Raw genomic sequence first — 13,691 nt, 5'->3', positions numbered from 1 at the left:
AATGTTTTATATGAGTTTATTTGAAAATCATAAAAATTGTGCATTGCAAAATAATATGGCAGGATCAAGTAATATTTTCTAAATTAAAGATTTTAAATATCACTAGATATTATTTTACATCAGCATACATCTATTGTGAACAAACAGATATCTACACAGAAATTTGAAATGCTAAAGATGTAGGAGAGTGAAATAATGAAATGTTTAAACATGGAGTGCTCTGAGTAAAACAATCACAAAAATAAGAAAATGTAGCAGTTTTAAAATGTTGAAATAAATTTAATCAACAATTTTGAGAAAATTACATAGTCATGTTATCCATGATACGCCTCATGCTCATGAACCTCATGCCACCGCTCATGCCTCCCATTCCCATGCCCATATCTCTGAAGTTCCTGTACTCTCCAGGCCTCATGTACATCTGCCTGCCTCTGAAGTGGGGCTGCTCATACATCAGCCAGTGGCCGTCCATCACGTTGCAGGACTGGCAGTCAGACATACGGTAACGCTCCTGTATGGAGTCACAGTCGTCCATCATCTCGTGCATCTGACCTCCGAAGTTCTCCCTCTCGTAGATCCTCATCCTGAAGTTTCCACGGTGCTGTTATTTGGGAAATACAAATATTTGAAATAATTACTGACTACACCAGACTGTTGATTAGCTCACAGGGCCAATATGATTTGTGTGATTATGGACTTCACACAGCTACTTCTAGTGGGACTGTTACAGCAGCCTGAATATCATATGGCTTACCATGGGGATCATGCGGCAGGACCTGATACCATCGGTAATTCCCATCATACTCTGGTAGTCTGAGTACTCTCCCCTCCTCATGAAGAACTGGTTTCCCATGTAGTTGGGGCGCTCGTACCCCATGAAGCAGCCGCTCTGAACCCTGCAGGATTGGCACCTGCTCATGTAGGAAGACATGTCAGGGCAGTCGGAGCTGCACTCATAAGAGCGGCCCTGGAAGTTCCTGTCCTCATAGAAGGTGGCCTGAAAATAAAAGGGAATCATATCTTTGAATTAAACAATTGTAGGAAACAAGCATTTTAGAGGAATTTGCAGCGCTATTTAGTCCCACTGGTAACCAGGTTATTGGGATAAGTAAAATGATCATGTTGTAGTTAGGGGTGCGTAGAGCACAAGAGCCCTTTTGTATAACAATCTCTGAAAATTAAAGTAAAAATAATTCTAAGAAATCTTGCCAGTGCTTACCCTGCCCATGTTCATGCTGGTGTTGGACATATTTGCTCACTGTGCTGCTGGTTGCTGCTCCTGAACTGACTTTCTACCTGGTTTAACCCTTTCTTTTATACCTGACCAAACCTAAAGAATCCCTAGCTCCATTGTTCAAACCCCTGCATCAGCATCATGCTCTAGAGGCCTACTGAGGCTACTGAGTTGACGTCCACATTTTCAGGGACTGGATCCCTCAGTCTTTAGAAAGGCTATTTCCAAATCGACTGTTTCTCAAACAAAGTAACAAAACCGTTTGAGAGTTTACAACAGTTAGTAACAGCCTTGAAATGGAAGGTTCTCCATACATTGTGCAATACTTTTTTGAAAAGGTTTGAAAGATGCCTTTTTTAAATGCTGGTATAATGACTCAATGTTATAGTAGAGGAAATCACACATATGGTTTTAAGAGTGAAAATCTTTTAGGTTAAACTATGTATTATTACTCATCTTTTGTTCAGTGTGCTGACTTAACGTAGACAGACATTCCTAACCAGTGAATACATAATCAATTGTGAGTAGTTACTTAACTAACCTTTATGGTTCATATCCATGATACTAGAGAAACTGTTACAAAACTTTAAATAGCATTGTGTATTATAAAAAATATTTCAAATAAATCAATCATCTTTACATTTTTGAATTCCTCTTAAGGAGATTGAACAGGATCTTAAGCACTTACAAATTTGTAACATATTTTACAATTTTGTAATTGTTAACATATCATACATATTGCATCCCCCCAAAATTCAAATAATGGATGATGATGTTCCCTATTTTCAGGGATACGTTTTGACTCGTGAGTGCTACTGGCTGAAATTATACCGTACCTTTCTGGCATCACTTTAAGTAACACCAAAAAAAGGATATTAGGTAACACTTAGGTAAGGGTCTGTAAAGGGTTTACACCCCCTAATGTCGATGTCCAGGCCCCCTAGAAATCTAATTAGCTCAATAAAAAAATCCCAATACAAGCCTGTCAGTTTAAGCTACAGATATCTGTTTTTTTGCATTGGATGCATCTCAAATAATCACATCCCCTACGTAGGTCACTCTTCCGCATCTGTAGTGAAAGGTGACAGAGCTAGAGTGGTGTTTGTCAGACCATGAGACATTCCAAAAATCAGTCTTCTCACAAAATTGTCTGTAGCATCCGAACGGTTCGGCCTAAAAACTATTATGACCCCTCTATGGAAAGATGAGATTCTATGACCCCCACAGGCCTCACAAGACTCGTCTGAAGGTCCCCCGGTACCAGTTGAAAAAATAAATGGAAGTATATATGGAGTCTGTTTCGTGCCAAAAATAAGGTGTTAAATAAAGTTTCCTTATCTTTCTTATATCTCTCAGATATAGGACAGAGACTTCAGAACAAACTTCCTATAGATTTTTTGGGGGGACTATCTGTTGTTTCATGTAGGGAATCTGTTATTCAATGCGTTTGTATGGGCTAATAGCAGTAAGGCCACATATTTGTTTTCATCAAATATTTTTTACATATTTTTTTGATACTTAAAGTGGTCTTAAAATTCCAAATCAAATAGCTAAATGATCCTTGGTCTGACGTTCTTAAAAAAATCCATATAGCTCAGTAGAACCCCCACCCCAAACACACACATTTCAGATTAATCAATCTGAACACACACACACTCATTATTTAGCTCACCATTTTGTTCTTCGACTCAAATACAGTTTGATTTGTCACATTCTCCGAATACAATAGGTATAGACTTTACCTTGAAATGCTTACTTGCGAGCCTTTTCCATACAATGCAGACTTAAAAAGTAAGAAAATTTGCAAATAAAGTAGAAAATAGTAACACACTAAATAACTATAATGAGGCTATATACAAGGAGTACCGGTACCGAGTCATGGTGCAGGGGTACAAGGTAGTTGAGGTAATATTTACATCAGTGGCGGTCGTTGACGTTTAAGATGAGGGAGGACAATATATTTTTTCATGAGCATGGCCTTATTTCTATTACAGCATACTGGATGACTGTCATTCATTCCATTCACCCAGCTCAATGTGACATCGATAGACAGGCATTTTCAAGTCTCGCCATAGAGTTTCAAGTCGATTTAACTCAAAACTGTAACTCGAACACTCAGGAACATTCAATGTTGTCTTGTTAAGCAACTCCAGTGTAGATCTGGCCATGTGTTTTAAGTCATTGTCCTGCTGAAAGGTGAATTAGTCTCCCAGTAGATTGAACCAGGTTTTCCTCTAAGATTTTGTCTGTGCTTACAGCTGTATTCCATTTCTTTTTAACCCAAAAAACTCCCTAATCCTTGCCGATGACAAGCATACCCATAACATGATGCAGCCACCACCACACTTGAAAATATTAAGAGTGGTACTCAGTGATGTGTTGGATTTGCCCCAAAAATAATGCTTTGTATTCAGGACAAAAATGTAATTCCTTTGCCATATATTTTTATTCTGTACAGGCTTTCTTCTTTTCACTCTGTCATTGGGTTAGTATTGTGGAGTAACTGCAATGTTGTTTAACCATCCTCAGTTTTCTCATACAACAACCATTAAATACTGTAATCCCTGAGCAGTTTCCTTCTTCTCCGGCAACTGAGTTAGGAAGAACACCTGTATCTTTGTAGTGACTGGGTGTATTGATACACCATCCGCAGCCTAATTAATAACTTCACCATGCTCAAAAGGATATTCAGAGTCTACTTTTTTATTTTTTACACATCTACCTATCGGTGTCCTTCTTTGCGAAGGATTGAAAATGTTCATGTCTTTGTGGTTGAAAATGTGCTATTAAATTGAGGGACCTTACAGATAATTGTACATGTGGGGTACAGAGATGGGGTAGTTATTCCAAAATCATGTTAACCACTATTATTGAACACGGAATGAGTCCATCCAACTTATTATGCGATTTGTTAAGCACATTTATACTCCTTATTTAGGCTTGCCATAACAAAGGTGTTGAATACTTATTGACTGAAGATATTCCAGCTTTACATTTTGTATTTAACAATTTTCTACAAGCAAAATTCCACTCTGCCATTATGGGGTATTGTGTGTAGATCAGTGACACAAAATCTCAATTTATTCTATTCAAAATTCAGTCTGTAACACAACAAAATAAGGAAAAAGGGAAGGGTGTGAATACTTTCTGAAGGCACTGTAATAAATAGTGTCAGCAGTGTATGTGGACAGTGAAATGGTGTGTGTGGCATCAATATGCATGTGTGTGTGTGTTTTGTATGTATGTGTGTGTGTGTGTGTGTGTGTGTGTGTGTGTGTGTGTGTGTGTTGCAGTGTGAGTGGAATATGTGTGTGTTTGTATAGTCCTGTGAGTTTGCATAGTCAGTGTAAGAGAGTCATTGCAAAAAGGGTCAATGCAATAGTCCGTGTAGCCATTTGATTAACTGTTCAGCAGTCTTATGGCTTTGGGGTAGAAGCTGTTCAGGTGCCTTATGGTCCCAGACCTGGCGCTTCAGTAATGTTTGCCGTGCGGTAGCACCTTGAACAGTCTATGGCTTGGATGGCTGGGGTCTTTGACAATTTTCCAGGCCTTCCTCTGACACCGCCTGGTAAAGAGGTCCTGGACGACAAGGGGGATCGGCCCCGTCTGCACCACCCTCTGTAGCACCTTGCGATCGATGGCGGTGCAGTTCCCATAGCAAGTGGTGATGCAGCCAGTCAATATGCTCTCAATGTTGCAGCTGTAAAACTTATTTTCAACCTGAGGGGTAAGAGGTGCGGTCGTGACTTCTTCACACCTGTGCTGGTATGAGAGGATCATGTTAAGTCCTTGGGGATGTGGACACAGAGGACCTTGAAACTCTCAACCTGCTCCAGTACAGCTCTGTCGATGTGGATGGGGGTGTGCTCGGTGCGCTGCGTTCCCTGTAGTCCATGATCAGGTCCTCTGTCTTGCTTACATTGATGGAAAGATTGTTGTCCTGGCACTACACTGCCAGGTCTCATCGTTGTCGGTGATCAGGCCTAACACCATCGTGTCGTCTGCAAACTTGTTGATGGTGTTGGAGTTGTGTGTGGCCACACAGTCATGGGTGAACAGCGAGTACAGGAAGGCACTAAGCACACACAACTGAGGGACCCCGGTGTTGAGGCTCAGCTTAGCTGATGTGTTGTTACTTACCCTCAGAATGTCAGAATGTCCAGGATCCATTTGCAGATGGAGTTGTTCAGTCCCATTGTCTCGAGCTTGGTGATTAATCTGGTGGGGACTGTAGTGTTGAACTTTGAGCTGTTGTCAATTAACAGAATCTTCACATACGGTAGGTATTCCTTTTATCCAGGTGGGAGAGAGCAGTGTGGAGTGCAATAGAGATTGCGTCGTTGTGGATCTGTTGGGGCTGTATGCAAATTGGATTGGGACCAGGGTGTCTGGGATGATGGTATCGATGTGCCATGACCATCCTTCGATGCATTTTATGGTTACAGGTGTGAATGCTACAGGATGATAGTCGTTTAGGCAGGTTACCGTTGAGTTCTTAGGAACATGGACAATGGTGGTATGCTTGAAACATGTTGGGATTACAGACTGAAACAAGGAGATGTTGAAAATGTCAGTGAAGACAATTGCCAGCTGGTCTGCGCATGATCACACAGTCGTCCGGGGCAGCAGGGGCTCTCATGCCTTGTTCAGTGTTGTTTGCCTCGATGTGAGCATAGAAGGCGTTCAGCTCGTCTGGGAGGTTTGTGTCCCTGGGTTTCCCTTTGTAAGAATATTTTAAGATAATACACAACGCAGAGGACTAACGGTCAAGAGGGAATTAACGATAAATGAAAATAGTGTTTTTTCTGTAATAGGGAATTAATGATCAATGGGTCAGAGACATGGGAGGAATTTGTCTAGGCATTGAGCCTGAAACAGGATACTTGTTATTTGGCCATTGGCCCAGTTTTATTGCAAGGAAATCTAATTGGTTAACCACAGGCTAGGGTTGGGTTATAAAACTACATCCTGTCTCTTTGTTCTGTGGAGAGAATCACTGAGGACAGGGGAGAATGAACACCTCTCAGGTGTGAGTACCTCTCAGCATAACATCCATGAATTGTCCTCTTTGAATAAACCTATTTTTCTCCCCCTGATTTGCTCTGGGGTCTGTGTTATTGAAGAGTAACATCAACTGCTAACACCTTTGTAATCCGTAATAGTTTGCAAACCCTGTGACATCCGATGAGCGTTGGAGCCAGTGCAGTAGGATTCAATATTAGTCCTACAGTATATTGACATTTATCATGTTTGATGGCCTGTCGGAGATCGTAGCGGGCTTTCTTGTATGCGTCCATGTCCGTATCCTGTTCCTTAAATGCGGTAACTCTAGTCTTTAGACCGGTGTGTATACTACCTGTAACCCATGGCTTTTTTCTTCTTCTGATAAATCCCTGAACAATATTCAAGTCTGTGCTAGCGAAGCAATCTTGTAGCTTAGCGTCCGCTTCATCGGACCACTTTCATAATGAGTGAGCCACTAGTACTTTCTTTTTTATTTATTGATTTATTTTATTTTTTAAATTTTATCCCCTTTTCTCCCCAATTTTCGTGGTATCCAATCGCTAGTAATTACTATCTTGTCTCATCGCTACATCTCCCGTACGGGCTCGGGAGAGACGAAGGTCGAAAGCCATGCGTCCTCCGAAGCAGAACCCAACCAAGCCGCACTGCTTCTTAACACAGCGCGCCTCCAACCCGGAAGCCAGCCGCACCAATGTGTCGGAGGAAACACCGTGCACCCGCCCCCCTCGGTTAGTGCGCACTGCGCCCGGCCCGCCACAGGAGTCGCTGGAGCGCGATGAGACAAGGATATCCCTACCGGCCAAACCCTCCCTAACCCGGACGACGCTAACCAATTGTGCGTCGCCCCACGGACCTCCCGGTCGCGGCCGGCTGCGACAGAGCCTGGTCACTAGTACTTTCTGTTTGAATACTGCATGTCTTCCCAGTAGCCTACTTGGTGTATGAACTGCTGACTGCTCATAACTTCCAAATTATTTTTGACACATCAACCTGGATCAAGGGGCAGGGCAATTTGTGATTTGTTTTGGTAATCAGTGACTGTATTGGAGTAGGAGTGGTTTCACCTCTTTTCTGAGTGTATATATCCAGCTTCCCAGGCTCCATGTAGCCTACTTGATGTGTGAACTGCTGACTGCTCATAACTTGCAGATGATTGTTGACGCATCAACCAGGATTAAGGGAAAGGGCAACTTGGGACTGTTGTTGATTTCATAATCAGTGGCTGTATTGGAGAGTGAGTGTTTTTTTCCTCTCATTGGCAATCAGCAATTAGTACAGGGAGGTGTGCACTTTATCTCTGCTAGGCAATTAACAATTAGTGTTAGTACTTCAGTCTCCCCTGGTTCCTCAGCAGCAGCTGTAAGCGGCGGTCATGCCAGTAGCAGTCTTGTCTGTGAAACTAAGACAGTTCTACCAAGTTGTTCTGCAGAGTTCATGGAGGAAGGCTCCACACCATTCTCTCACTTGAGTATCTACTTATTTTCTGATGATCTAATTTTGCTCTTTTTTAGCTTTGGAAACTATGAGTGTGTTTTCTATACCTGTTCGCTCCTCTCCCTGTAGGCTTTACAGACGGTCCCCACCCCTTGGCTGCAACCCTTCTAATTGTGTACCCATGTGGAATCCGGGTCTCTGGAAGTGTTTGGAACTGCTGATCTGCGGTCAAGAACGCCGAGTTCATTTCAGCCCATGCTGGTCTTCAGTCCCTTGACCTTTTGGCCCTGACAGACATGAATCACCCCAGAAATCACGTCTCCTCCAGCTGCTCTCTTCATCTGACGATTGTCGGTGGTGGTACAGGTCTACTCATTTCTCTTAACTGGAGATTTTCTCTTTTCTCCCCCTTTTACCTGTCCATTTGCTCATTTGAATTCCATGCTGTCACTTGAACACTCAAGCTTAACATTGTCATTTATCGCCCACCAGGTGCCCTTGGAGAGTTTCTCAATGAGCTTGACACCTTGAGAAGATCATTTCCTGATGACGGTTCACCGCTTTGTGTACTGGGCGACTTTAACCTCCTGACGTCTGCCTTCGATTCATTTCTATCCAACTCTCTCGTACCTCTCCTTGCCTCTTTTGACCTCACTCTTTCCCAATCCCCTCCAACTCACAAGGCAGGCAATACCCTTGATGTAATCTTTACTAGACTCTGTTTGCCTACTAATCTCAGTGCAACCCCCCTCCAGGTCTTTGATCACTTCTTTGTTTCCTTTTCTGTCTTCCCTTCCTCCAACCCTAGCCACTCAGCCCCTACCCAGATGGTCATGCACATCAAAATCTTCACTCTCTCACTACTCTCTATCCTATCATCTCTCCCTTTGGATAAATCCTCCTCCCTCCTTCTCCTGATTTTGCCTCTTCGATCCTACTCCTCCCTTCTGCATCCTATGACTCGCACTGTCCCCTTTCCACCCGGCTGGCTCTGCCCTGTGGCTGAGTGACTCATTGCGAGCTTACAGAACAGGGCTGCTGGCAGCTGAGCAAAAATTGAGAAACTAAACTTCCAGAGGACCAATAATCCTTTCACTCCCTCGCTACCTTTTCTTCCTCTGTATCCATTGCTAAAGCCACATTCTATCACTCGAGTCAGGCGTGAAGGCAGGTTACTCAAATGAGACTGTGCTTTTCTGTGTTACGGAGGCTCTCCGCACTGCCAAAGCTGACTCTCTCTCTGTTCTCATCCTCCTAGATCTATCCACTGCCTTTGACACCGGGAACCAACAGATCATCCTCTCCACCCTCTCAGGGCTGGGTGTCTCAGGCTCTGCACTTTCTTGGATCGCATCCTACTTGGCAGGCCGCTCCTACCAGGTGACATGGAGAGAATCTGTGTTTGCACCACACACTCACTACTGGTGTCCCACAGGGCTTGGTTCTAGGTGCTCTCCTCTTCTCTCTATACACCAAGCGACTCGGCTCTGTCATATCCTTACATGGTCTCTATCATTGCTATGCGGATGACACTCAACTATTTTTCTCCTACCCCCCCACCCTGACATCCAGATGGCGACTTGCATTTCTGCGTGCGTGGCAGATATCTCAGCTTGATGTCGGCCACCACCTCAAGCTCAACCTTGACAAGATGGCACTGCGCTTTCTCCCAGGGAAGGCCTTCCCGCTCAAAGACCTCTCCATGGTTTACCAGAGTGAAAATAACCTTGCCGTGACACTGGACAACACCCTGTTCTCTGCAAACATCAAAGCAGTGACTCGCTCCTGCAGGCTTATGCGCTGCTACATCTGTAGAGTATGACCCTAGCTCACAAGTCCTAATCCAGGCTGTCAGGACTGACCAAGAGAATCCAAATGGGTCAGATCAGGTTTGCAGTGACTAACTTCAATCAGACCCCCTTTCACCCATAGAGGGGGGTAGGATAGAACTAGTGGGATTTGACACTCACATCTTGTTGTAAATCAAGGGAGAAGATCCAGACCTGTGCTATCAAAATTCACCAAAGGAATGTGCTTTGTCTCAACAGACCTTTTTCCAGCTGAAACTCTAACACATTCAAAATTGGAACAATATTTAGAATGTAGGGAATGGTCAGAGGTGATCTATAGAACACTCATTTTGTTTTATTTTGTGATGTCATAAAAAAAATGTATTGTCACATCAACTCCCTCGCCGGTACTCGATGTTGCCGGTTTACTAATCACTGGCTCTGACAACCATTGAGACTAACCTGGACTCCATCACTTCACTAATTACCTCCCCTATATCTGTCACTCCCCAGGCAGTATTGACTGTGTTTTGTCTAGATACTACTCTTGTCTTATATCGTTACATGTTCATTATATTATTAAACTCACCACATGCACCTGCTTCTCAACTCCCAGCATCTGTTAGTTTTAAAGGAAATACTGTAACTTGCAAAGTACACACACTACATAGCTGAAGTTTCTACACAATGGTGTAATATGAATAATTTAGTGTTTTTGTTTAAAGAGATGTGTTTTGAGAAGCTATAAAATAATTGTTTTCCATAACTTTGCACAGTGAGTAATCACCGGTCAGGAGGTGTGCCAGCCGACCAGGCCCACCCCTTTCGAGCAAAAGGTATAAAATGATGGGTAAAGAAATTAACACATTGAACCATAAAAAGCGTGAAGCGGCAACTACACATTTAAAATGGTTTGATCTTTGAATCTCAATACGAGGTGGAGACGATAAACTTACCTCCTGGACAATCACTGGTACGTCTGATTAGCTGTCCTAAGTAAAGTACTTTAACTTCTTATGGCTGCAGAGGCAGTATTGAGTAGCTTGGATGAAAGGTGCACAGAGGTGCCCAGAGTAAACGGCCTGCTCCTCAGTCATAGTTGCTAATATATGCATATTATTATTAGTATTGGATAGGAAACACTGACGTTTCTAAAACTGTTTGAATTATGTCTGAGTATGGCAGGCAAAAACCTGAGAAAAAATCCAAACAGGAGGTGGAAATTCTGAGGCTGGTAGATTTTCAACCAAGCTCCCATTGAAATCACAGCGAGATATGGATGAGTTTTCACTTCCTACGGCTTCCACTAGATGTCAACAGTCTGTAGAACTTTGTCTGATGACTCTACTGTGCAGGGGGGCCGGATGATAGGAGAATTAGTCAGGTCTGCCATGAGGTGACCATTCTTTGACCATGCGCGTTCACATGAGAGGGAGCTCCGTTCCATCGCTCATCTGAAGTCAATGTAATTCTCCGGTTGGAACGTTATTCAAGATTTATGTTAAAAACATTCTAAAGATTGATTCAATACATCGTTTGACATGTTTCTACGGACTGTTACGGAACTTTTGGACATTTCGTAAGGTTTTAGTGAACGCGCTTCCCTGACGTTGGATTTGTATACCAAACACGCAACAAAAATAGCTATTTGGACAAATGATGGACATTACCGAAAAAAACGAACATTTCTTGTGGAAGTGGGAGTCCTGGGAGTGCATTCCGACAAAGATCAGCAAAGGTAAGTGAAGATTTATAACGCTTTTTATGAGTTTTGTTGACTGCACAATTTGGGCGGGTAACTGTATGGCTTGCTTTTGTGGCTGAACGCTGTTTTCAGATTATTGAATATTGTCTTTTGCCGTAAAGCTTTTTGAAATCTGACACAGCGGTTGCATTAAGAACAAGTGTATCTTTAATTCTATGTAAAACATGTATCTTTCATCAAAATTTATGATGAGTATTTCTGTTGCTGGGCTCTCCGATTGTGCAATCAAGTAAATGAGTTGTGGAAATGTAAGATTTGTAAACAAATGCAAATTAATTTGTGCTAGCCTTCATTTCACCATATAAGTATTGTTTACATGACTCTTATCTTACTTTGTAAAGTAAGTTAATTTTAAAATACTTAATTGTGCATTGCAAAATAACATTGCAGGATCGAGTAATCTATTCTAAATTAAAGATCTGAGATATCATTGGATATCACTTTCCATCCAACATGCATCTATTGTACACAATCATATCTATACAGAACCATTTAAATGTTAAATGTAGGGAGTGAAATGCTTAAAGCTGAATTGCCCTGAGTAAAAGAAAGAGAAAAACAGACGAGTATTGTTAACATTTTAAAATGAATTTAATCAACAATTTTCGTTCAACGTTTGAGGAAATTACATAGACATGCTGTCCATGATACACCTCATGCTCATGAAGCTCATGCTTCCCATTCCCATGCCCATATCTCTGAAGCTCCTGTGCTCCCCGGGCCTCATGTACATCTGCCTGCCTCTATAGTGGGGCTGCTCGTACATCAGCCAGTGGCCGTCCATCACGTTGCAGGACTGGCAGTTGAACATGCGGTAACGCTCCTGTATGGAGTCACAGTATTCCATCATCTCGTGCATCTGACCTCCAAAGTTCTCCCTCTCGTAGATCCTCATCCTGAAGTTTCCTCTGTGCTGTTAGCGGAAAATAACAGGTTTAATTGATCAGAGAAATTATATATAAATCCTTTGTAATATGAGTTTTATTTTCAATGACAAGATACGTCTATTTTAATATGACACAGTTGAAGTCGAAAGTTTACATACACTTAGGTTGGAGTCAATTAAACTCGTTTTTCAAACACTCCACAAATTTCTTGATAACAAACTATAGTTTTGGCAAGTCGGTTAGGACATCTACTTTGTGCATGACACAAGTAATTTTTCCAACAATTGTTTACAGACAGATTATTTCACTTATAATTCACTGTATCACAATTCCAGTGGGTCAGAAGTTTACATACACTAAGTTGACTGTGCCTTGTAACAGTTTGGAAAATTCCAGAAAATGACATCATGGTTTTATAAGCTTCTGATAGGCTAATTGACATAATTTGAGTCAATTGGAGGTGTACCTGTGGATGTATTTCAAGGCCTACCTTCAAACTCAGTGCCTCTTTGCTTGACATCATGGGAAAATCAAAAGAAATCAGCCAAGACCTCAGAAAAAGTCTGGTTCATCCTTGGGAACAATTTCCAAACACCTGAAGGTACCATGTTCATCTGTCCAAACAATAGTATGCAAGTATAAACACCATGAGACCACGCAGATATCATACCGCTCAGGAAGGAGAGGCGTTCTGTCTCCTGGAGATGAACGTACTTTGGTGCGAAAAGTGCAAATCAATCCCTAAACAACAGCAAAGGACCTTGTGAAGATCCTGGAGGAAACAGGTACAAAAGTATCTACATCCAGAGTAAAACGAGTCCTATATCGACATAACCTGAAAGGCCGCTCAGCAAGGAAGACGCCACTGCTCCAAAACCGCCATAAAAAAGCCAGACTACGGTTTGCAACTGCACATGGGGACAAAGATCATACTTTTTGGAGAAATGTCATCTGGTCTGATGAAACAAAAGTTGAACTGTTTGGCCATAATGACCATCGTTATGCTTGGAGGAAAAAGGGGGAGCCTTGCAAGCCGAAGAACACCATCCCAACTGTGAAGCATGGGGGTGGCAGAATCATGTTGTGGGGTTGCTTTGCTGCAGGAGGGACTGATGCACTTCACAAAATAGATGACATCATTAGGAATGAAAATGATGTGGATATATTGAAGCAACATCTCAAGACATCAGTCAGGAAGTTAAAGCTTAGTCGCAAATGGGTCTTCCAAATGGACATTGACCCCAAGCATACTTCCAAAGTTGTGGCAAAATGGCTTAAGGACAACAAAGTCAAGGTATTCGAGTGGCCAATACAAAGTTCTGACCTCAATCCTATAGAAAATGTGTGGGCTTAACTGAAAAAGTGTGTGCGAGCAAGGAGTCCTTCAAACCTGATTCAGTTACACCAGCTCTGTCGGGAGGAATGGGCCAAAATTCACCCAACTTATTGTGGGAAGCTTGTGGAAGGCTACCCGAAACGTTTGATCCAGGTAGTGGTCTATCAGGGCCCTGTCGTTCCATCCCGCTCCGGTGGCCAGGGTCCGGAAGTCCAGGCCG

General features: G+C 42.5%; 1 protein-coding gene across 1 annotated transcript; it reads right to left on the bottom strand.

Moving 5' to 3' along the window:
* Positions 1 to 301: 301 nt before the first annotated feature.
* On the bottom strand, positions 302 to 1,249 carry LOC120058034 (gamma-crystallin M3-like). The gene is made up of 3 exons (XM_039006518.1): positions 1,220 to 1,249; positions 755 to 997; positions 302 to 601 (listed from the first exon to the last, which is right to left on the bottom strand). The coding sequence occupies exons 1-3, from the start codon at positions 1,247 to 1,249 to the stop codon at positions 302 to 304; spliced, it is 573 nt and encodes a 190-aa protein (XP_038862446.1).
* Positions 1,250 to 13,691: the final 12,442 nt, after the last annotated feature.

This window comes from Salvelinus namaycush, chromosome 13 (assembly GCF_016432855.1).
Source record: "Salvelinus namaycush isolate Seneca chromosome 13, SaNama_1.0, whole genome shotgun sequence".
In the NCBI taxonomy this organism is placed as follows: Eukaryota; Metazoa; Chordata; class Actinopteri; order Salmoniformes; family Salmonidae; genus Salvelinus; species Salvelinus namaycush.
This window is presented reverse-complemented; position numbering and strand designations above follow the sequence as displayed.

Bases quoted from the DNA above. Each gene is read 5' to 3' on its own strand.
- LOC120058034 (XM_039006518.1), bottom strand. From the start codon at position 1,249: ATGTCCAACACCAGCATGAACATGGGCAGG. The intron at 998-1,219 runs GTAAGCACTGGC...TTTTATTTTCAG, and splicing joins CCAGCATGAACATGGGCAGG to GCCACCTTCTATGAGGACAG. The intron at 602-754 runs GTAAGCCATATG...CCCAAATAACAG, and splicing joins CCTGCCGCATGATCCCCATG to CACCGTGGAAACTTCAGGAT.